Source organism: Blastocystis hominis, assembly GCF_000151665.1.
Source record: "Blastocystis hominis, Singapore isolate B (sub-type 7) whole genome shotgun sequence assembly, scaffold_1".
NCBI classification, from domain to species: domain Eukaryota; class Bigyra; order Opalinata; family Blastocystidae; genus Blastocystis; species Blastocystis hominis.
Window position 1 is genome coordinate 803,034 of NW_013171816.1, and position 23,842 is coordinate 826,875.

A 23,842-nucleotide genomic window follows, 5' to 3' on the forward strand; every position below is an offset into this window, starting at 1 on the left:
TATTTTCCTTCCTTTCTTTTTCAACAAACACTCCATAAAAGACCTCAGGATTCCCACAACTCTTTCATTTCGGGGTAGTTCTCTACCCATTTCTGGTACGCCTTTCCGGGCGTGAAGTCCCACAGCCATCTTCGGTTGCACAGCAGGTTCCACACCAGTTCTCGGTAGTTTCCCTGCGTGTGCGCATACAAGTACTCTCTCTGGAACTCGTTCATCGCTGCCCGTCACTCCGCCTCCTCTCTCCTCCTACGCGAGATGATGTCGTTCTTCTCGAACATGTCCACGAACGCGTCGAACACCTCGAAGCTGCACTTCCCCACCGTCAGGTTGTGCTTCTGTCCCAGCTGGACCACATCTTCGAACTTGATCTGTCGCTCATTAGCTCCGCCCTTCCCTACGAAGTGGTCGTACCGGTTCTCCACGGCTCCGATCACCACGCCGTTCCGCAGCGTGTTCTGGAAGGCGATGTGCGGCGTGGGGGGCATGGGGGTCTCGGGCTGGAGGGGCGGGACTTCGCGATGGAGCTGCGCGGCGCGCTGCTGCGGGAAGTCGTCCAAGGCGCGCTCCTGCATCCAGTCCGCCTCGTCGAACACGCGGAACAGCGAGGGCAGGTAGAGCTTCCGCGCGTGGATGCTACGGTGGAGGAAGGGCGCGCGCACTACGGCCGGTTCTGGTACTCGAAGAGCGAGTAGTCGTGCAGCGCGTTGTAGTCGTCGATCGCGATCAGCACCGGGTATCTGCGTCCCACGCGCCCGCTGCGCCCTACTCCGTGCACTCCTCCAGTTCCCGCTTCACGTACGCCGCCACTTCGTACGACTAGCTTCGCACATTCGCACCCATTCCTACGTCACGCGCGCTGTTCACGCCGTACAGAACCAGCTGGTCCACCGTCAGCCGGCTCGCCGCGCCCGAGTCGATCGCCTACGTCCCACGCGCTCCGCGTCCCTACCGCGCCGAACTGCGACTTCGCCCAGAACAGGGAGCGGTCGAAGTGCCCCTTCACGCGCACGTTCCGCAGCAGATGGCCGCTCGTGATGTGCAGCTAGTCGTCGTCTCCTCCACACAGCGCCCCTACGTCCAGCAGAAGCTTCTGACAGTGCTCCGGCTGCGCGAAAAAACCGCCCGAGCGACGCGTCATCGGAATCACCTGGTAGCCTGCCTCGCACACACACCCGGATGCTACCTCGATGGGTCCACACGCGCGCAGAGGGAATGAACCACGTGATCCAGTTGTTACGACGACACTCGTAATACACGCTGCGAAGAACCATCCTGCAATCGAGCCACTCACCACGCACAAGTACGATTTGCCACTACCCCGAGGACCTGTGAGGCACAAGAACGGATAAAAGTCGATGCTTTCTCCCGCCTGGAACGCTACCTATCATCCCGCGCCTCCCATACTCACCATTCAGCTTGGATATGATCCGCAGAGCTTCTTTGCGAATTTGCATTGTGTTCATAAGCGTCAGTTCTCTCTGCTTCTCAAAACCACAGTAGAAACTAGGACTCACCTCACCAATCACACCCTATACTCATGGGGGAAGTAGTGCTTAAATTCCTCGTCGTCAAAATAGACAATGTCGCCCTCTTTCTTCTTACTCAAGTCAACACGCTTTTCTCTAGGCACATTTTTCAGATAATCTCGATTTCGAATTCCCTCCTTATAATCATCCTGAATAAACGGGAATTCAGGGAAATCGGGCAACTCTACACCTTTCTTTGTGGATTGTTTTTCATTCGCATTGGGAGTTGCTGTCTCGACAGGTTCTCCTTGTTTCGCTGCGGAATCGCTGTTGGCAGCCGATTCGCTCTGAGTTGCAAAGCACCGAACGGTACGATAGAGTGCAACTCTCCTCGCGGAAGAGATTGCGATGCGGTTCCTCAAAGCAATCGAGAGCATCTAGAAAGTGAGAAATAATGGAATATTATAGAATTGGAATTCCAATAATAGGAGGTAATTGGCAAAGAGATCCATAGTTCTATTCATAGAGTGTAATATGGTAAGTTGCCGTTAGTAATAACGTTTCGATATTGATAGGGTACATCATTACTAATACTGGATACTCACTATCATTTCAAGGCAGAAAAAGCAAGTAGCTACAGAATACGAATTCATATTCGGTTTTGTGCTTAAAGTCAATTCAAGTGAGAAATTCATTGTATTATGTAAATAAATCTGGATAAATACGAATCTGTGTGCGTTAATCATCAATAATATCCAAAATGAAAATAGAGCGCAATAGGCATGAATTTCGATAGTTGAATTACTACAATAGTGTGTAAACAAAAAACACTCAATCTCATCCATCGCACGTATTTTCACTCCTATTTTCAGAGAACTATGAAAACGTACAGTGGTCATATTAGTTTTAGGCGCAAAAATCCTAACATTAAAATCTTTTCTCATATTTATTTTGAAATGAACTCTGCTGTGACTTTAAATTCTGGGTACACAATGCCCTTGTTAGGATTGGGGTACGAATATTCTCTTTTCTTGATTAATAATAGTACGTATTGCGCTGTAAACGAAGAAGAATGTTTCAACGCTGTAAAGACGGCTATTAAAGCTGGATATCGCTCGATTGATACCGCTGTTGCTTATGGAAATCAAAAGATTGTTGGAAAAGCGATCAAGAGCTGCATCGATGAAGGAATTATCACTCGAAGCGATATTTTCGTCACCACTAAGCTCTGGCTGACTGATTGGAAGCCCGAAGATGTAGAACGATCTGTGAAACTGTGCTTGGAAGAGCTCCAGCTGGAATACATCGATCTCTTCTTAATTCACCAATCTGTGTTCCTCAATTTGGCTCCTGAGGATGATAAGAAGCGTCGAGAGGGTTATTTCTTCGATTATCAGCTCGTTCCTGCGGATGATCCCACTCTCCGCCTTGGCTATAACCTTGAGAACTTAAAGTTGACTTGGGGAAAGATGGAGGAGCTCTGTGGCAAGGGATTGCTTCGTTCAATTGGGGTTTCGAATTTCTCCGCTAAGCGTATTCGTGACCTCGTTTCCGTTTGCAAGATCAAGCCTGCTGTGAATCAGATTGAGCTTCATCCCTATCTCCAGCAGTGGGAAACCAAGGCTACATGCGAGGAGTTCGGCATCTACTTGATGGCTTACTATCCCTTGGGAGGTGCTGTCTCGACGCGATCAACAAAGGCTGCATCGCCTATGGATGATCCGGTGATCATAAAAATTGCGAAGGCTCACAACAAAACACCCGCTCAAGTAATGATTCGTTGGGCAGTTCAGAGAGGAACGATTTGCATTCCTAAGTCTGTTCATGAGAATCGCATTATTGAGAACGGACAGATTTATGACTTCATCTTGGGGGATAAGGAGATGAGTGAAATTCGCTCACTCGACAAGGGCTATCGATTTGCTCGTCGCTCGTTCCTGTTGCCTAGTCCCATGGATTGGAAAGATTTGTGGGATGGAGAATATGTATCTGATTAGAGTTGTTTGTTGAAGTCACGCAAATCGCAAGGAGTAGTGTAGTACGATTGCACTCCATGTCTTTTCCATTTGCAAAGATAAAAGAAGTGCGACTATGGGTATTATGTTGGGTAGTGTCGTTTTCGATTCATTGTGAGAGTGTTGCAGTAACCTTTATGTGTAGGCGCCACTCATGCTATTATCTCCTCATATAATAGCACCAGTCCAGACATCCTAAAGGATTGCCATTTTGCCAACCGATTTCTGCTCTCTGAACAGAACTCTTCTTTGTCGTGTGATTTATGTAGGAGAATTATGCTTCCTACATCATAGTACCCTTTTCTTATGTTATTCTGATTGATCTACTTCTCAATACGTGTTACTACCTTGTTTGCTATGAACTTCGCATTTCTCTTCCCCTCACCTTTATCTCTACCCTAACCTGGATATTTGGAGTTTGGTGGGTGTCACTATTACGTCTGAACGATTTCTCATCGATCGCCCCACTAGTGGTCGTGATTCTCTTCGTACTAGCAAAATCAACACGCTCATTCTTTCTCACCGTGGCATCATCGGTTCTTCTCCTCTCCACATCATTCCACTTTCCTCACAACAGCAGCATTCTTCTTCCATCCCTTCTCTGCTCGCTTCTAGACAACACATTCATTGCCGAGTCTTGGCTCACAATCGTCATTGTTTTTCTCTGGAAGCTTCCTTTCCTCCAGCTCGCTATCGCTATCGCTATCGCTATCGCTCTCGCTCTTCTTCTCTTCTCTCTCCCTCCTCGCCACTGGCGACACCCCACTCTTTTCCTCATTTTGCTCCTGTCCCTCCTCCTCCAATCCTCCCCAATCCCCTCTTTTTCCTTTGCTCATCTCACCCAGCTTCTTTCCTTCCTCGTCTCCATCGAATCTCGCTCCTGCTCGGCCAATCAAATGATTCTCACAGCGGCCGTCCTCATCACCTCCAACGGATCTGCCTTGTCTGGGATGTTTCACCATTTCTCGCTTTGGACCGCGGTGTTCGCGGTGTTCGCGCGGGTTACATCGAGTCCCCGCGGTTATTCAGTGCTTCATGGGGTGATTCTGCTCGTGATGGCGGCTTTGGAGGGAATGGAAACGTTGCACGATGCTCGGATTGCGCGCAGCTCGTTCCAGTGGAGACTTCTCTGGAGTTTTCCCAGTTCGATTCGCTCGGAGATTCGAAGGGTGCGAGAGTTTGTGGAGAGTCATTCTCTGCAAGACGATTTGTTCTCGTTCGCCAATCCCGACCTGCTGTGGAGTGGTGCATTCGAAACGGATCGTTTTCGACAGATGTGGGGAAGGGAAGATGATGAAGTCTTTTTCCGAAATCTTCCCTTCTCGCATGTTCTGCTCTCTCCACTTGATGAATCCTTGGTGTCGTGCACGGGGAATGATTCGAGTTTGTACTGTGTATTGAAGAATCGGTTGATTGAGAAGAATTCGTATGGACTATGTCTTGACGTGCTTCCCTTTGTGTTTTTAGAGTATGCGAGCAGCGATTCATCTTTTTTAATTTATGCTCTTAGTCATTTTTGTATTTGTTGAATATGAGTACTGACAATTCTTTAACGATTATCTACTCAAAAGGTGGCCACAAGTTCGAGATCTACGTAGATCGTGAAAAATACCCTGAGTTTCTGAAAGGTCACAAGACATTCGAGGAAATCAGTTTAGGTAACGTAATTTTCAATGAAACAAAGGGCCAACTCTCTGAAGAGACATATACTACTATTTTTGGCACAGCTGACGAAATGACTATTTTGAAAACGATTGCAAAGAATGGAGAGCCGCAATACACAGTCCAACAGAGAAGGAAACTAGTCGAAGAAAAGAGAAAGCAGATCATAGAGTACATCACGAAAACGTACATTGATCCGAAAACCAATCTTCCACATCCTGCATCTCGTATTGAGAATGGGATGAGTACAATTAAGGGATTAAAAATTGATCTGAACCAATCAGTGATCAAACAAGGAGATGATATTGCTAAGCAGCTGAAGTCTAAGATTCTTCTTGTTAAGAATGAAACTCATGGAGTGCTCCATATCGATATAGCGTATTATCTAAGCCCCTTTACTACTTATGTTTAGGTACTCAGGTAAAGTCACTCCTATTTTGACTAAATGGTGTTCAATTCGAAGCAGTGATTACACTGCGACAGAGTATGTTGCAGAAGTCTCTTTTACCACGACAACTATGATGTCGTTTATGAATGACTTAACGCGAGTGACGAACGGAGCTTTTCGATTTGAGTCGGATACACGTATGGAAGGGTGTTGTGGATGATGTGTAGCAGTTGTATCCCCGTCTGCACAAGATTCTGTCAAACAAACAAAGGGAAAAAAGGGAAAAAAGGGAAGCAAGTAATCAATACTTAACTCGTTTGCTTTGTTCTATTCAATAATTGGTTACGTCTGCTGCATCTCTTTCCATACTCCTGCATGCTGAGCCTTCCCATAAAGATATCTCGCATGGTCAGAGAAATGGCCATCATAGGAGCAGTCTAGTTGAGAAAAGCAAATTACAGATACCACACAACAGCAACGCAAAACACCTTTCCACAGGAAAGAAGGCAAAAAGCAAAATTGCGAAGAGGCAGAGGAAGTTAGGTTTATGAAGGGTTGCACTAAAAACTGGGCTGCTACTCCGGTAACAAACCCAGTACTAAAGAAAACAGTAGCTCTACTAAATAGGAATCGAAAATGGTACGAAGGGTGGAAATAGGGATCCTCCAGGATACGCAGATTGTCGTAAAAAGACTGTTGCATCATGACTAAAGGAGCTACAGTCAAAGCACGCTGTCTGAAGGTCTTCCAAACGGAAGTCCATGAAATCCCTTTCAGTCGGTCTTTCAAATAAGTTGAAATCACTTCCGTGAGCCCCAAATAAGAAATTGCTGTTAGGCCGGCTAAATACCCCCCTAAATACCTTTTATGCAGGTCAACATAAAAGCTAAAGTCTCCGCAATGCATCTTCTTGATGTAACTAGATTGTACGGACAAAGGAACGAAAACCCCATATAGCTTGCAGTAACAATTCCTGCATAGACAACATTGTTTAGACTGCAAGTCACAGATTGTTTCAGCACTGCATCTTTGTTGGCCCTAATTGCTCGGTAGACAGCGTTACATGACTGATATGAAATGTTTCCAACAGCTCCTGAGCAAAATGCAGTGAGGGCGGAAGGAAAGAGATTATCCCTCCCAACAGTGCTATAGATTGCTCTCATATCATCTTTGTTGCTACCGAGAACAAGAGTAGCAAAAAAAGTCTTCATCGTTGAAAATTACAGTACCTCTGAATACTATCCTATCTAGAGAGCACAACTGCCAAGAATATCGTAGCAATAAAAGGGGTAATATATATGAGAATGTGTTTAACATAGCGTAAAATAACCTGAGTTTCTAAATGGTTTTTGTTATGTATCAAAAATAATTATCAGAAGCTCGAATCATGGAAGATCGTTTGTATTTTTCAGTTCAGGGAAGGAGCTGTTATGTCTTTTTGCAGAATGATACAGTTGACGACTTTGTAAGAAATCCTGATGGCAGTATTCGTATGGACATCGCCATGGAATATGATGGCAGCGGATACCACAGAGTCGGGTTTGACAATCGCACTGCCAACACTTTCAGTGGTTTTGTAGTTTGTCTTGAAAAGAAAGCAGAGGAAGCAGAGAAACTGCTGAAGGGAAGTGCGGCTGATCTTCGTGTTGAAGATAGCAACACTGATGGACTAATGCTGATAAACACCAGAACGGGTAAAGCAATGTCCTGCCGTGCTCTCCTAAAAGATTATTTGTCCACATTCAATTTCCTGAGTGAAAGACCAGATAAACTCACAATCTACCTTTCTCTGCCTCCAGAGTATGACGAAATGCAAAAATCGCAGTTTGTTAAGATATTAAAGACAGTTACCACGGCTAGAATTGTATATACGAATCCTTTCTATGGATTGTTCATTGAGGCATGCAATCCTCAGGCAGAGTTTACGCGAGAATCTGTTGCAGATACCTCCGTTGTGATTTTGAGTTTGGGATACTATTACTCTGTGGTTTCTGTGGTAAATTACCACAACCAGTTGTCTGTCGGGAGTTCTATCGTGTCCACTTCTCTCTCTATCAAGAATCTCATCCGCATGGTGAGCGAGTCCATTATCAATGAGCAATTGAGCGATTTGGCTCGCGACTGGACCGAAGCAGAAAGAGCTGAGACGATTTTGGAGCTTATGAAATTAGTGCTGTGCTCTCCTACGGATATTGGAGATGGAGATCGCGTCGATATCGATTTTGGCAATATGCCGAGAGGACAACGAAGAAGTCTTGTGATTACGATTAATCATTTTAATCAATGCGTTCAGTTTATTAACGAATTGAATAATGTGATCGATGCTCTGCTAAGGAAAGCGGGTCTGACTCTGAACGACATTCTGCGTTTTGGAATCTATAGCGAGTTGAACGTGCATTCGATGGTGTCGAACACGATTGCGAGGAAGGTGGGACAAGACAAACTTTCCATTCTGGGAAATTCTGGAGAAGACTACCTCATTGTTGGTTTGCTGTGGCTCCAATCTCTTTTCGATGATTCTTTGGTTGACGGCGATTCTCTGATCCGAAACGACCTTCCTCCTACAAGAATCGGTTCTCCTCCCCCAGTTTATACGGATTCTCTTCCCCCTCTTCCTCTGCCCCCAACCGCGGTAGAATCTTCTTCGCCACCATTGGTTTCTTTCCCTGCAAAAGCCGGGTCTTCGCACAGTATCCCAGCGCAGGGGTCTGCGGCTCATACTCCTTCAGGAACGATTGGATCTCCGATTCCAGGTGTTGTAAAAGACTCGATAGATGCAGACGATGATCCAGATTGGGAAGACCCAGATACCAATATTATCGTTACAGACGCAGACACAGATGAAGATGATGTACATATCGAAACCTCCTCCGTTAATGATCCTTTTTTGAAGTCCCATTCCTCTTCTGACTTGCAGTTGACTCAAACTACCGGTTCTCCTCAAAATGAGCTCGTTCCCATAGTACAACCCACAGAGCCTCCTACAGGAACAGATTATCCAGACCCCAGTCCCCAGCTGGGTCACTCGAGTTCTTTCTCCGAACTCAGTGCTGTCGCTCCTCCCGTGGTCAATCCCACCCCCGGAATTAAAATCCCCGCGCCCCTCAACTTTCAGTCGGTTGTGAATCCGCCATCGACCGATATATCGAGTACGATCGACATTGAAAAAATTCCCGAGTCCCCTCAGCTTTTCCCTTCTTCTCCTTCTGCGATACATGGACTGTCGATCACTACGGATACGTATGCCGTTCCTCTCGACTCTTGACTTCTAGAAATAAGCCTGGTACATTCATCCCCGAGTCGTCTTCGCCCAAACCCATATTCCCTCCGACTGGCCCCATTGTCCCTAATATGTTCCAGAACCCCCAGGAATTGAGGGAGTATATGCGATTGGTGCAACTCCCGGATGTGGTGAGACGGTTCTACGAGAATAAGCTGAACGATCTGTGCGATGATGACTATTATGTCGAGGGTGTCCCCATTATGAAGAGGGACCAACTTCCGCTTGCCTCGTACGATTATGTGATCAAGGAAGGCGCCAAGATGATGATCAGTCTGCCCGTGTTCAAGGGAAGAGGGAGCTCTGCGCCTTTTGGCTATGCGGAGACCACGATCAAAGAGATTCGTCAGGGTACAAAGTATCACTTCAAGTTCGAGCTGGAGAGGGGAACGATGTTCTTCAACGTAAAGGATGATCAGGGAAGAGAAGTGTGTGGTCGTAAGAAATTGCTGCTTAGTTCATGGCGTGTTGGATGCAACAAACAATCAAAGAATCATAATACACGCTAACAGTTCGCCTCCACAATCTGCTGAATGGATTTGATCGTCTTTGTAGGAAGGAGCGTTACTTGAGCATTACTATTCTGAGCGAAAAGGGTCCGCAGCACCGTCAAATACTGCTGAGCCACCATATAATCCGTCACCAGCACTCCGCTTCCTTCCAGCGCTGTCCGTCACGGTCCCTCGCCAATCCTACCCTTCGCTACAATCTCGAGCGACTGTTTCTCCGCTTCGGCCGCCATCAACTTCGCCTTCGCGTCTCCCTGCGCGCGCAAAATCATCGAGGCGCGCTGGCCCTCCGCGTTCAGCACTTGCTGACTGTTAGGAAGCGAGAAGGGAACATACCGTGGCCACGTTGCCTCGACTGATGATCACATCATGCATTCGATCGCCGTCCGCACGGAGCACTTCCGAGCGGCGGGAACGCTCGCTCTTGATCTGGTTCTCCATGACTCGCTTCAAGTCTCTGGGAGGATCGATATTCTGAATCTCCACACGGGTCACAGTCACTCCCCAGCGTTCCGCATCCAAATGGATCTAAAAGTGAGAGGGTGGCGAAGCGGCTACCTTCTCCAAAAGCTCTTCGTTGATAGCCTCTCGAGAGGAGAAGGTATCATCCAAAGTAATCTTTGCAATGATGTTTCGGAGGGTAGCCTAACTTTTACACCACCCGATCAAAGCAAACCTGGACCAAAAGCTCAATGGCATCAGGCAGGTTCTGAATGTTGAAGGTAGCCGATTTGGGGTCAGTGATTCGGAAATAAGCCAGGGCATCGATCTCCATGATCACATTATCCTTTGTGATCACGGTTTGCTTGTTGAAATCCAAGACATGCTCACGCATATCAATACGGTCAGTACTGATGCACTTTACTCGTGCATTACCACCAGACGAATCAATGAACTTCCAGTGAACATATCTCGTAGTATCAACGAAAGGAATCAAAAAATGAATTCCAGGCTTCAACGTTCTCTATAATTTAAAAATTCAGTAGCAAGGCCGCCTACATAATACTGGCCAAACCGTTCGACAATAACAAACGTTCCCTGATGAACCACACGTATTCCAGCATTGATAACTTTGCAAATCAATATTAAGTATATGATAACTAAAATAATCACAGGAATAAGGTAAGGATCCATTCGAATAATTTGAATTATGAGCTCAGAGAACACCGAATCTAGTCCGATTCGTTTCAACCCCAAATTCGGCCAAATATTTGGAATACTACAAATAGCTACTATTTTGGGAAAAAGTCGTTTCTCAAGAGCCGTCTATATTTCTTTGAGAGATCTTCTGGTTTAAAGCCAATATCTATCCCTTCAACCAAGACGAGTCTATGACTGTTTTTAATAAGTATGAACACCTTGAGCACCAACAGGGAAAATAGAAAAAAATATGACATAACAGCATTTGCCATGGTTCTACCAAATCAAAAGACTAGCAATCCCCTCAGCAATATTCTTTTTATTTGACTCAAACCACTTTTCATGGTAAACTATCTGCGTCTTGCTCTAAGAGCTTTTGCCATGAGAAGCTATTTGTATAGGAGAGGAGGAGGTATTACTGTGTGTTGCTGATTATGTAGTCAAGTGGCTAAGCAGTGAAGCAGCATTGATGTTAAAAGGTAAAAGAAAGATGGGAGATATAGTAAAAGTACTTCTTCCTTATTCGAAAGCAACACACAGTAAGCACTGTTATTTAATTCAAAATGAGGTGAGTCAAGTAGTGGAGCGAGTAAAAAGTGGCGTTTTTGGAAGTATTACGTTTTGGGAATTGGCGGAGGAATTATATACCTCATATATGAGACTCATATATGTTATACTCCTATTCTCAACCGAAAGCAGTTTGTTGTAAGTGTTTGAGGATTAACTGAAGACTAGTTTTTTTCCAGGAATTTCGAGTTGGATATACAAGATGTATTGCTAGAATCTTTAGAGGAAGATGTTCGCTCGAATGGGAATAACATAGTTGAAGAGAGTGATCCGCGCTATAAGTACATCAAGTCTATCCTTTCTCGACTAATTGATGCATGCGTTTATTTTTCTCCTGAGAGCGAAAAGTATTTTAAAGATATCAAACTTGTTGTTGTGGACACGCCTGAAGTGAATGCATTTGCATCCTTCGGTGATTGCTTGAATGCCGTTTTAATAAGTAGGCGGAATTGTTTTTGTCTATACTGGCATCATCGACCATTTCGAAAATATGAAAGAAATGAATAAGTTGATCGATGTCGATGCAGTTTTACTCCATTTCTACAGTTTTAGTTGTAGTGTATTGCCGGTACTCTAGCGCATGAATTATCCCATTTACTGGCGAGGTTTTTTTTATTTTTTTAACAATTTTATTCATTTTAGGCATAGCGCAGAAAGCATAACACGCTGGAATAAGATTCTCTACTATATCTACATCGCGACGATTCCCGATCTTTTCGTTGTTCCCACGATTTCATTTTTGTTTTCGAGGAGTATCAGGTCGATTCTGTGCCCATTCTTTAAAATCTAGCCGCAAACAGGAATACGAGGCTGACTACATGGCGTTGTTTTTGCTAAAGCGAAGTGGATACGATCCTTCATCGATGATTACAACGATCAGTTTGCTTGATATGAATAAAGACGATGAAGGGATCATGACTGTGTTATCTCAAGCGATCAACACGCATCCGTTGATCGATAATCGCGTGAGCAGTCTTCAGGACAATATCTTCAAGTTTGAAAAAACCTTTCAGAGCAAGTACGAAGTCTCTCCCCTCCCAGACCCTTCTCTTTTCTATCGCGTTCTCAAATTGTTTCATTTGGTGTTTCGTGTTTCTTCCAACAAACAAATTTTCAATCTTATTCTATTCTCTAGTGTTTTCTCCATCATTTCATCACCCCTGTTCTATTCTCCATTGATTTCTCCATCATTTCATCACCCCTGTTCTATTCACCATTGCTTTCTCCATCATTTCATCACCCCTACTCCTTTTTCCTTGTTTCTTCCAACAAACACACCACCGACCTTACTTATACTACTATACATTTTTCTAAATCACTATTCAATCATCATTTTCTTCGCGATGAACCGATCGCCCACCTCTTCATCCAGATCATTTCGCTGCCGATACTCGTTTTCCTTCTTCATCTTCCCCTTCATCCTCTCGAACTCGTCGTCATACGTCCCCATGTCCAGCTCCGACCGATTCACGCTCGACACGCGCGGCTGCACGATCGTCTCGGGGAAGTTCACGCCATAGTCCCCCACGCTGATGTCCGTCATGCTTCCGCTCGCGCTCAGCTGCGGCCCGAACAGCGGCGACAGGAAGCTCTGCGAGAACGAGGCGCGCTCGCGCGCAGTGGAGGGCGCGGAAAGCCGCGGCGTGATGGAGAAATCGCCCTTGAGGAAGAAGAGGAAGAGGTCCACGATGGACACGACGCCGCAGGGCTTTTGGTCGTCGTCGATGCAGACGAGCGAGGTGGTGTTTCGCTGCGCAAACATGAAAAAGAGGCAGGAAAGCGTCTCGTGCGCGCTGACGGTGAGCTGCGTGCTGAACGGCTGGAACTGCGGGTCAGACGGGAGCACAGAGAGGTACGCTGGAGATGAACGTGCTGATGGGGCAGTTGAAGATGGACATGTCGCGGAAGTCGAGCTTGATCAAGTCGGTGCGCTGGAAGATTCCGATCAGATTGCCTGGGAGTGAATCGACCCATCCAACAGAACGATCCGCATCGATCACCGGGACCGACGAAATGACGTGGCTCTCCATGATCCGCAGAACTAGCCGTGAGAACTCCGGCTCAAAGAAACCTTCGTAGAGCGGCGCGTCTTCGCGGACGTCCCAGACCTGATCGTAGGAACCGACGTTCAATTCGCGGATGGAGAAGTTGTAGTTGCTCAGAGGGTCCGAGTAGAAGTCCACCAGGTAGTGCAGGATGTTCAGATAGTTCACAACGCCGATCAGATTCCCTTCCTGCAGGTGAGGAGAGAAAGGAGGGCATACGTGGATGCGGTCGATGATGGGGATGCGATGCACATGACAGTCGAACATCGTTTTGAGAATCTGGAAGAGCGAGTTGTTCGGAATTCCGTAGGTGAGCGTCGGCTGATTCGGATAGAGCTTGTCTGCCCATCAAACCAATCGGATGTGTCTACCTCGGTATTCTTGGATTGTGTAGTCTAAATAGCGAGGAAACTTGATGGACTCCAGCGGAATACCGCTTCGCTGAGCATCTTGGAAGGCTTGATAGTAACTTGTATACTAGGCGTTAGATCCCGGATCTTTACCCACTTGACGATTTAGAACGATAAGCAGATCGCTGCTGGTGATGATTCCTTCGTACATTCCAGTGTTCGCATTCCATATCACTCCTTCCACTGCTTCTAAACGTTACAAAGGAACCTAGGCACAACCTTGACGTCGTAAGGATTGAAAGACCAGGTCGAGAGGAATGTTCGTATTGAACACTAGCAGCTTTTGGCTGTCGGGAAGGACATCGTACGCATATCTCTGAGACAGAATATCATATATCATGCTTCTTCCTGACAATTACCCTTCCAAAGCAAAAGTACCAGCATTTAGCTCATCTAATACCGTGTTGTCCGAATTTGACTCGTTTGCAACAGCAGTAAAGTCTAATTTCCCAACGACCATCCCACTCTATCATGATGAGGATTATTCGAAAACTAGTTACATCATCCCCATCACCAGTTGGAGAGGAAGGCGGAGAAGTCCCCGCAACAAACGTATCCTGCTCGTCCGCATAGAAAGCACCATTTGCATAACTTGGAGGGTTGTACTGCCCAAAATATGGGCTGTTCATTTGAATACATCCCTCTTCTTCCATATTTGACAGAAACTCAGCCTTGATATTGTTTTGTAACCGCGATTTCTAATCTTCAGTTTGGAAACTCTCCTCTCCCTATTTTTATGAGCGATAAGTTATTGCAAACGCTCCGATCGGACGACCCTGCGGCCTCACGCGAAGCCTTTGGGCAGTTGTGCACAGATTTGAGAGAAGGAAAAGGTTTTCGTTTTTAACTAGGGCCATATGTAGCTGCTACGTGTAAATATTTCGTCACGCATTTATCGGAACTTTTACAGAATTCTGATCATCCCGTAAAATGTTCTATACTTCTGCGTATGCCATTCAGAGTACAATGACATTTAGTTGCGAATGAAAATATCCAAACGCTTCAACCATTCATTTCAGAGGAAGTGTGGGATTCTATGCGAAATCTTTTATCCCTATTTTCAGCAAATGATACGGAGTCGCTCCTACTTACAAAATTTGTAATTGATTAGTATTTGTACAAATGTAGATTACACTCTATGGCTTCACGCAAGAAGCGGCCGAAAGCATATCTAACAATCCATTCTATTTGCTCTATGCCGAATCGAAGCTTGATTCCTCTCTTTTGGACACAATCGATTCTGTTCCCTGCATAGGCGCCTTCGAGCAGTTTTTGCTCTTTGCAATTGGTAGTGACAGTGCTTCTAACATACTGGAACCATTGCTCCATTTCTACCTACGACTCTTCTCATCCCGTCATGATTTCCTTCGTCTCCTCCTAGACACGGAAATTCGTCTGGGTAGCCATCCAAGCCTTCTCGCCCACGCTCTCTCCACATCCCCCTCGACCCCTCACATCGCCTACCACCTCCTCCGCCTTCTGGAATCAACCCTCTCTCTCGAAAGCGAATTTGTCAAAGTCGCAGCCATCGTCAATCGATTTCTACTCCAACAAAACCTTCAACTCGCCGAGGACTCGCTTCTGCCTCTCCTCTCCATCGCTCTCCATGCCCTCGAAATGCAATCGCCTGTGTATTGGATCGCGCAGCGGCTGATTTCATCGTTTCTCGGCGCGTGGAATCGCGCGGCCAATCGAAGCGTTCATCCATTCATTCAATCCGCGTTTGAACTGCTCGGGTTCCGCGACTTGCGCGCGGATTCCACGATGAAACTCCCCTATGATGGGAGTTTCGTTGCCGAATTGTTTGGTTTGATGGAGAAACGGAGAATCGAAGAATTGCGAAAGATCTGCGAAGTGACGCAGTCGCTGGGAGTTTCGTTTTGTCTGTGTTACGACGATGTTTCGATTGTGCGCGCAGCCGCAACGAATCTATCGAACCGGATCGATCCGATGAGTATTGTGTTTGCATTGATCGGGTATTGGATGATAAAGTGGATAGCTGAATGAATAGAAACGCAATCCGCATCCAAAGCTCTTCTTCTCAACGCGCTTCGTGCGTTTTGGCTTTGTACCAAGCGCTTCCCTTTGCGTTCCGCAGCTCCGCGATGACGAAGCCGCTCCTACAGCTGGTGTGTCCGCTATTCGATGTGCAGCCGACCGGAGAAATCGATCGTAGACTCCGCAGACTTCCTGCCTCGCCGTCTCGCTTCTTTCGACCTGCCGAATCAACGTGGCTTCGTTCGATCGCGCGTTCTGGGTGCTGCTTCGCCATCTCATCAAGCAATGTATCGTGTATCGCGCTTCTTCATCGCAGATCCGCGCGAAGAGCCCGTCCATCACAGCATTCTGCTCGCCTTCCAGCGCGTTCTGGAGCACACCGCGGTCGATTCGATCGAGATCCTGCAGATCGTCACGCACTTCACACGCCTCTACCTCCCTCCTTCCCTTCCCAAACCGCTTCTCTCTCCACTCCTCGACCTCCTCACCTCCCTCAGTCTCGACGGCTCGCTCAACCCGCTTCCTCTTCTCGATCTCGTCAAGCCCGTTCTCCGCTTCGACGACTCTTCGCTCCACGCCATCGCGTTGGACTTCATCGCCTCCGCCGCCACTCGCAAAGGAGTTCCTTGCTTCGATCCGCTTTCAGCGTAGCGCGCAGCGGCGACCGTTCGCTTCTTATGGGCCCAGACGAGCGAAGCTCCGTCGATTTCCGCCGCCGCGTTCGACGCATTGCTCTCCCTTCCGCGCGGAATTCTATTCGAAACTCTGCCCGCTGCCACGGAAACGGCCATCGAGGACAAGTCCCTTCTGGTTTTGCTGGTCGATCGACTGAGCCGGCTGCCCGCAGGCGACCGGCGAATCGATTCATTGGCGAAGCTCTGCTGCATGGTGGAGGGAATCGCGGGGAAACGGCGGGTGTTGAAGCGCGAAACGGCGTTCCAGAGCGTGAAAGGCTATTGGAAGGACGCCAACGAAGTGCTGAACTCGTATTCGCGATCCATCGATCTGCTGGCGCCCATCGCGTTCTTCGTCCCTTCCGCGGATTCCCGCGAATCTGCCGCGGCGTCGTACAAAAAGTACCCCATCAGAGCGTTTCAATGACCAGTTTGATTCGGTATTTGACGTCGATTCCTCCGCTCTTCGCGCTGCAATCGTTCCTGCAAGTGGATCACTCGCTTCTGCTGGCGACGGTCAGCCAGACCATTCGCTCGTTTTTTCTTCTGCGTTCCATTCGCTCGTAGACTGATCTCCCATTGCAGCGCTTCGTTCACTGACTCCGATTGGGACGACGTCGTCCAGCGCCTCGATTCCTTCCCCACCAACCCCAACGCGCTTCTCCTTCTTCTCTTCATCCTCGAATCGCAGCCTGCGCGTCTTTCCGAGTCGCTTTTCTCGCAGCTCGCTTCGATTTCTCCGGTCGCTTCGTCGTTCTCGGTGCTTCTTTGCTTCTTCTCGGTGCTCGCCGCGTGGAACGAGCCGCGGATCTCCGCGTTTTATCGAGCGGTTCAGTGCAGAAGCGAAGCCGCGTGGGCTGCCTGGATGCTCGGCGTTTCCGTGCTGCTGTGCAAGGGCGAAACGCCCTCTCGAAAAGAACTTCTATCGAAGATTTCGAACGCTGCGTATCCACTGCTTCAATCCATTTTAACCTCCAATTCGAATTCGAATTCGAATTCTTCGCGTCGTTCGACGAATGAATTGAATCTTTCGCTGCTCTGCGAAGGGCAGTCGGCTTCTTCTTCTTGTTCTTCTTTGTTTGATTCGGCTTCGCCGTTCGCCTTGTCTTGCCTTTCGTCGCTGTTTGCTTCCCTTCCTGCCATCGAACAGCTCCGACCTTCGCTTGCTCCACTTTTATTCTCGATTGCCTGCGAACTGACAAAGCTGCGCTTCGCCGAATCGCTTCGCTTTCTGGGGTTCTACGCGGTGCATCGCTTCTTAACGCAGTGCAAACTCGACGATCGTTCGGTGCTTCGCGGACAAACATTGCTGATAAACGGATCCAATTATGAATCGAAACTGAACCGAAGCGAAGTGTGCGTGATGATGTGCAATTTCGCGTTGAATCATTTGAAAAAAGATGACAAGATCGAATCCATTCTCACCAAAAACCGACCCACCAATCAGAATTGGATGATTTCGGACGTTTCGGAGATCGTTCATTACTCGGAAGTGTGGTCGAAGCTTCTTGCCGAAAAAACTCCCGAATTCCAGAAGTAGATCCACAACACATTCTTTATTCTAGCATCCTTTTAATCCAACTCCATTCTCTTCTCGTCCCATCACCTTCTTCTTCTTCTTCTTCTTCGTCATCATCATCATCAAATCCGCTGCTTTCTTTGCCTCCATTGGCTTTAAGTCGGCAGCTCTGGCAGCAATTCTCTCAACAACTCCATCAAAACAATCCAAACCCGAACACTCTCCAAGCTCTTCTTTCTTCGCTGCAACTCACTCGATTGCCTTCTTCGGGCGATTTAGGAACCATTTGCGGCATTTTAGTGGATTGCTGTCAGCGAAAGAGATGGTGGGAATTGTTGGAGGGCGTTTTGGAAACGGCGGCGTCGATTTTATCCAATCCGGAGATTGTGTTTAATGACTTGTTTGCACGCTTTTCGCTTGTGAATTGTAGCGTTCGGACCACTCTCCAAAACTCAGAGTTCGAATTGCTTTGCGTTTTGCTTCGCAAATTCCCGCTCTTTTTCGAATCAACGAAGCCGAATCTTTTCGCTTCGGCGATCCATCAAACCAAACAATCTCTTCAAAACGCATCCATTGAAAAGCAGCAAATCATCGCCGACTGCTTCTCTTCTTACCCCACTCCGCTTCCTTCCTTTGCTTGCACCGAGCTCGAATCGCTGATTCCGAGTTTGCCACACGCTTCCGTCTGCGAGATTCTGCGCCGCCTACCCGACGCCAATTTGCTGTCGCTCCTCCCTCAGCGCACGGGAGCGATTCTGAGCGAACTGCGAGAGCGATCGTCAGCGAACGTCTGGGAAATCGGCCGGAAATTGAGCGAACAGAACGCGTCGATCGCGGATTGGATCGATTTCGTCGCGTTGCTGCAGCGAAGGCGGGGAGAGAACAACGATTTGTTGCTGGAACAGATGGCGAGCGATCTCCAATCGAATCCACATTGCGAACTCTTCGTGTTGGCGGCTCGTTTTCTTGCGGGATTGACTTCATATCCATTCTCTTTCATTCATTCATTCATTCATTCATAAATGAATAGAATTCTATTTGGTTGGCTGTTTCCTTCATTTCAGCGATGAAAAAGCGATCAGCGTGGTGATTTCCGATCTCCCCATGGATCAACTCGACGTTTCCTTGCCTTCCTCTCGAATCACCAGCGTTTTTCTCCCTTCTCTCTCTTCACCACAGAACGAATCCGTTCTCCAATCGCTCTGTCGCGTCGCGCTGCAGCTTCGTCACTCCCCGTCCTTCCAATCCGCCGGTCGCTGGCTCCTTCGCACCTTCGTAACGCTCTCTCGCCGCTTCTGCACAACCCGCGACGCCTATCGAAGCCTCTTCATCACCTATTCCGTCAGCCTTCCCGAGTTCCGTGTTTTTTCGAACAAACAATCCATGCAGGACCCGCGTATTTCCCTGGCGGCAGGTAGCAAAACGGGGAATACGGCGGTGTTGGCGAGGGAATCGGCGCAGGCGGCTTGCTGATCATCACGCTCACCACTTTCTTGATCGCTCGTATCCAGGAGATGCGTCCTTTCTGATTCATTTCGTGCTTGATGAACTGCTTCTGCGTCATATTCAATCGAAACAGCCAGATGTAATGCACGAAAAACCCGCACAGCCACGCGCCGATCGCTCCCGCGATGATCGCGCACGACATATAGTGCAGTGAAGGAGCCCTCCATCCAAGCGAATCGAACACAAAGGATATGACGATCAGCCAGAAGAACGACGGAGCCACGAAAACCATGTGCGCCAACGAAAGAAAAACGCAGAACGACGCGACTCCCACCATGGCTCGCTTCTGAAAGCGATTTCCCGCGGGGAAGAAGAGCAGACAGAGCAGGAAGATGAAGAGAAGCAAGTCGTCCCAGACGGTGATGTGCTGCTTAAACTGGGAAAAGGGAAGGGCGTGAAAATGGCGAAAAGCGAAGGCGGAAATCCAGAAAAAGCAAACGACGCCGCAGATGCCGCTAAAGAATGAAGAGAAAGAGAGGGAGGGACGTGTCGAAGAGAACCCACAGGAAATAGCGAAGTGTGTGCTGGTTCACGCAGTTGTTTAGCCATCTATGAGAATCATGGAATCATAAAGGAAGGTACCCGCAGTGATGATCAAACCCCACCACACAACAATCGCAAACTTTACAATGATGAGCATCGACGGGTCTATTGTAAACTTGGCTGATGAGAAAAACCGGTAAAAATGGCAAGTATGACACCACTTCACTTGGATGACACCATCATTTGTTCGATATCGGATCGCAGGTATGACAACACGATCCTCAGAAACTGTGACAGATGGTAGCTTTTTTAACACACCTCCATTCTCTAGAATAAACATGTTACTCAAGTCGAACCTGAAATAGCGCGTGATAACATGTAAAAGTCATGAAGAAGCACGACCCGCAGAATAATACCAAACACATTCCAAGGAGTAAACTCTAATTTTAACGGAATGAGCAAACCTCAACGTTCTAGAAATATAACCTCCGCAATGAATAAAAGGATTGATATATATTTAATATCCGGTCCTCCGGGCTTCGGAAGGAAAAATCGTTTAACATCGATTCCTAAAATGGAAAACGACTAGAATGGAGGGTAGTACACAACGCATACATTCTGATTTTGTATTATTTCATCTTGATTATACATTTCCAAAAAAGGCTATAATTTCTTTAGAATACAGTTTTGCAGGTAGGGTTGAACAATCTATCTATCTATCCATACGGAACGAAAGAATCTTTCCAGCTAAGGAATATCTGGTAGAGAGATACTGCGTTCCAAGAGCAACAGTTTTTTTTGCCCATTAGTTTGAGTCTGATCTCTGTGATTAGCGTTTCCTTATCTGATACATTGATGATGGTGGGAAAAGAGAGTGCGAGCGGCTCTTCTATTCACAACAAAAAACTAACAGCATATAGGTATTTTGTTTGTTGCAACAAACCCAAACTAGAGAAGGAAGAAGATGCGAAGCAACTACAGTGCCGAAACCTGCCAATGACCGATACTTCCATCCACCAGTGTATTAAGTGCTTGGTGATACGATAAATACTCTTTCCACAGATCGTTGTACTTCAAAACCGACGTGTCTCCCACAATGATCATTCCAAACCTAGCTCGCGTTAGTGCGACGTTCAATCGCTTTGGATCCTTCAAGAACCCGATTATCCGCATGGGATTGGATCGCACGCACGACAACACAATGTAATCCATCTCTCGTCCCTGGAAGGTATTGACACTGGCGCACTCCACTTTTCCCAGCCGGCTTTGCTGCAGAAGATTCTTCAGCAGGACCTTCTGTCCGGTATAGCTGGTGATGACTCCGATCTTCTTCTCCTTGATTCCGCATTGCATGAGTTCCTTCACGATGTTCACCACCGCGGTGGCTTCCTGCACGTTCAGGAAGGACGAGCCCGTGTTCCCGATGCTCTCACGGCCCTTCACGTTCCAGAACAGCAGCGGAACCTTCGTGTTGGGGTAGCAGAACTTGATGAGCGGGCGATTGGCCTCGCCGATCCCGTCCTCCAAGCGGCCTTCGTAGAATTTGTGGTTGCTGAACACCGACAGCGCGGGGTGCATTCGGTACTGCACGCACAGCAGCTGCGGCTCCATCCCTGAGTCGATTAGCCGCTCGAACAGCGACACATCGTACCCCGCTCGCTTGCAAACTGCCGACAGAACCACGGGCTGCAGCTGCTTCTGGTCGCCGACCAACACGACGCGATGCGCTCCGTGCACGATCGGAATCAGCGTCTCGCACTCCGTGGCCTGCGACGCCTCGTCCACCAGAACGGAGTTGAACACGCAGCCGCTGAGGAGCGGCGACCCCGCGCTGTCGCACGTGGACACCACCACATCGGCGCTCTGAATCACTCGCCGCTTGTACTTTCCGCTTTCCTTCATAAAGTGCCGCCAGTCCGCCTCTTCGATTTCCTCTCCGTCCTACGAGTCACTTGGCTCGCTCATCCCAACATCGTGGCGCGTCTGGATGGCCAGCAGCTCGGATGCCTCGGCCTTCATCAGCTCCCTCGCCTTGATGTGCACGCAGAGCTCCTGCACGGGGCTCTCCATGCTCTCTTTGGAGACGGCCATCAGCCGCACCACGTTCACGCCGGTTCGGTGGATTCGCGCGCAGATTTCGTCGGCCGCGACGTTCGACGGCGTGCAGACCAGCACGGGGCCCGGCGTTTTGAACCGCCAGAGATGCTTGGGGTCGTTTCTGTAGGCTTTGTACTTGCGCGGGATGTCGCGGATGTTCTCCCTGTGCCGCTTGACGAGATTGTAGACCAGCGCGGCAGCTGTGACTAGCTATCAGAGTGAAAAAAAGGAGAGGAACCTGTCTTTCCCGTCCCGGGAGGTCCTTGGATCAATGTGAATTCGCTTTGGAGGGCGTAAGCGATCGCATCGTGCTGCGATCTGTTGAGAGGGCGAAGATTCGGAGCATCGAAGCTCACTTCGCGGTCTCTGTGGGAAACGTAGAATTCACGTTTGTTCATCATCGATTTGTTTCCTAAGAAAATGTTGTAGATGTGCTGACTAATTGCTTTTTCGTCATCCAGGAGCTTAATCGCGGTAAGTCGACGGGCTGCCGATGTCCCCGCTTCTTGCAAGCGAACATCGTAATACCCGTTTTTATACGCAGAAACGTTCCGAGGAATCTCTTTGCTCGTAATCACCAATCTACACTCAAAAAGATTTACTTCCGGACGAATGGATTTAATCTTCTTGACCTTTCCAGTATACTCAATCCGAGAGGTGAGTAAATTCTCATAATCGTTCGTCTGTAAAATCTCTTCATCCAGTTGATTCTGATTCTCCATCATCTCAACCAGATTTTCATGCTCGTCCGCTCGGTTACATTTCGAACCTTGCGAACTTTTCTTTTTCTCAAAATATTCATCATCCTGATCTTGGTCCAAATCCTCCTGATTGGAAGACCACGTCAATACCAGATTATCCCATTGCGTTATACCACGGCTATATTCTGTCATATGGATTTCAAAGACAGCAACGGGATGGTACCCCTGTTTGTGGTGTTCTCGAAAGAAAGAAACATAAACATGTTTGTCTCCATCGACCAACGAGCTTTGCCGTTGATCATACTCTTCAATGCGAATTAAGGGTTCAAAAACTTTGTAGTAAGCCAGAGAATCGTCGTACTCTTGTTGGGTATGACGAACCTGAGAATAGTCGTTTACTACAACGTCTTCAATGCGCAAGCTTTTATTCGCTATACGCTGGTGTTCGTACTGGGAGATACGTTGAGCAGACAAAATTGAACAGTACTCTGTTACATTTGGAATAGTACAGATAGCTGGGGTGAGGCGACGATCATCAACAATTGGTTTCCACAAGTCCATATCAAATGCCTTATCTTCAAGAGCATTTTTGGACAGGCACGAAGGTAAACAACGGATTTTGACCGCGCCATTCACCATTCTATAGTAGAGATCGAAGATATTCGAGTTTCCACAGGAACACTTAAACCGGCTCCCCTTCAGCACACTTTCTTTGTGAGACAGAGCCTGATAATGGCGGGTATACGACATATGCAAAAATATGTGTGAACCCTGCCGAACATCAGTAGAGTTACAAAACCAACGTTTACATATACGACAAAAAACGAGACTTGACCCAGTACGATTTTTACAGTAATCACACTGGATAGTTGAAGCCTCAACTATCTCTTCACCTGCGTCGTTGTCCTGCTTCACTTTTTTGGCCATATCACAATAAAGAATTAATAAATGAATTAGTATTTTAGCCCATTGTTTTGTAGTTATATGTCAAATTTGGAAACAGAAGGCATATTACTCCAAAACTCACTACAGAGCATAAAAAAGCACGAGAGTCAGTTAACTGACCTGATAATCGAATATGAAGGACTGCTAGATATGGTTCGATCTCATTTGTCCAAATATGATGTAGAAAAATTTACTGATACAGCGAGCCATCTTTAACAGACTGAGATCGCTGTCTACGCATCGAGACTATCTCTATGATATTCGTCTATTGTATTCTTCATACGAGTACAGGTGTGGGATGCTCGGTGAAAAGTGCACTAACCTTTTGCTTTCTCTCGATGGAGTCGAGTCGCATGGAAGTGATGCAGTCCGTAAAGAAAGGAAGGCCCTCGTCAATCGTATCCTTCACTTTCAGGACTACTGCATCGCAACCCATG

At 47.4% G+C, this 23,842-nt stretch overlaps 7 protein-coding genes; 2 read left to right on the top strand and 5 right to left on the bottom strand.

Moving 5' to 3' along the window:
• Positions 1-34: 34 nt before the first annotated feature.
• Positions 35-1,903, bottom strand: GSBLH_T00000891001 (uncharacterized protein; the record flags this gene model as incomplete). XM_013039179.1 has 12 exons in its annotated part: positions 35-217; positions 251-368; positions 399-633; positions 663-737; positions 767-816; positions 847-921; positions 950-1,042; positions 1,076-1,155; positions 1,184-1,272; positions 1,305-1,377; positions 1,409-1,503; positions 1,536-1,903. 12 exons carry the CDS (start codon positions 1,901-1,903, stop codon positions 45-47), a joined length of 1,524 nt encoding a protein of 507 aa, XP_012894633.1. The 3' UTR covers positions 35-44.
• Positions 1,904-2,344: 441 nt separating this feature from the next.
• Positions 2,345-3,463, top strand: GSBLH_T00000892001 (uncharacterized protein; the record flags this gene model as incomplete). The annotated part of the gene is made up of 1 exon (XM_013039180.1): positions 2,345-3,463. One exon carries the CDS (start codon positions 2,345-2,347, stop codon positions 3,461-3,463), a length of 1,119 nt encoding a protein of 372 aa, XP_012894634.1.
• A 1,549-nt stretch (positions 3,464-5,012) lies between these two features.
• GSBLH_T00000893001 (uncharacterized protein) lies at positions 5,013-5,555 on the top strand (the record flags this gene model as incomplete). The annotated part of the gene is made up of 1 exon (XM_013039181.1): positions 5,013-5,555. The coding sequence occupies one exon, from the start codon at positions 5,013-5,015 to the stop codon at positions 5,553-5,555; it is 543 nt and encodes a 180-aa protein (XP_012894635.1).
• A 318-nt stretch (positions 5,556-5,873) lies between these two features.
• Positions 5,874-6,792, bottom strand: GSBLH_T00000894001 (uncharacterized protein; the record flags this gene model as incomplete). XM_013039182.1 has 3 exons in its annotated part: positions 6,480-6,792; positions 6,175-6,450; positions 5,874-6,147 (listed from the first exon to the last, which is right to left on the bottom strand). Exons 1-3 carry the CDS (start codon positions 6,740-6,742, stop codon positions 5,874-5,876), a joined length of 813 nt encoding a protein of 270 aa, XP_012894636.1. The 5' UTR covers positions 6,743-6,792.
• Positions 6,793-9,299: 2,507 nt separating this feature from the next.
• On the bottom strand, positions 9,300-10,454 carry GSBLH_T00000895001 (uncharacterized protein; the record flags this gene model as incomplete). XM_013039183.1 has 6 exons in its annotated part: positions 9,300-9,477; positions 9,508-9,625; positions 9,657-9,848; positions 9,879-9,965; positions 9,997-10,284; positions 10,320-10,454. 6 exons carry the CDS (start codon positions 10,452-10,454, stop codon positions 9,317-9,319), a joined length of 981 nt encoding a protein of 326 aa, XP_012894637.1. The 3' UTR covers positions 9,300-9,316.
• A 1,891-nt stretch (positions 10,455-12,345) lies between these two features.
• GSBLH_T00006151001 (uncharacterized protein) lies at positions 12,346-14,135 on the bottom strand (the record flags this gene model as incomplete). Its single annotated transcript, XM_013039184.1, has 7 exons — positions 12,346-12,852; positions 12,884-13,261; positions 13,292-13,413; positions 13,444-13,549; positions 13,580-13,671; positions 13,702-13,830; positions 13,883-14,135. 7 exons carry the CDS (start codon positions 14,133-14,135, stop codon positions 12,346-12,348), a joined length of 1,587 nt encoding a protein of 528 aa, XP_012894638.1.
• Positions 14,136-20,637: 6,502 nt separating this feature from the next.
• Positions 20,638-23,387, bottom strand: GSBLH_T00000896001 (uncharacterized protein; the record flags this gene model as incomplete). Its single annotated transcript, XM_013039185.1, has 4 exons — positions 20,638-21,603; positions 21,634-21,887; positions 21,998-22,586; positions 22,611-23,387. The coding sequence occupies 4 exons, from the start codon at positions 23,385-23,387 to the stop codon at positions 20,638-20,640; spliced, it is 2,586 nt and encodes an 861-aa protein (XP_012894639.1).
• Between the last annotated feature and the right edge of the window lie 455 nt (positions 23,388-23,842).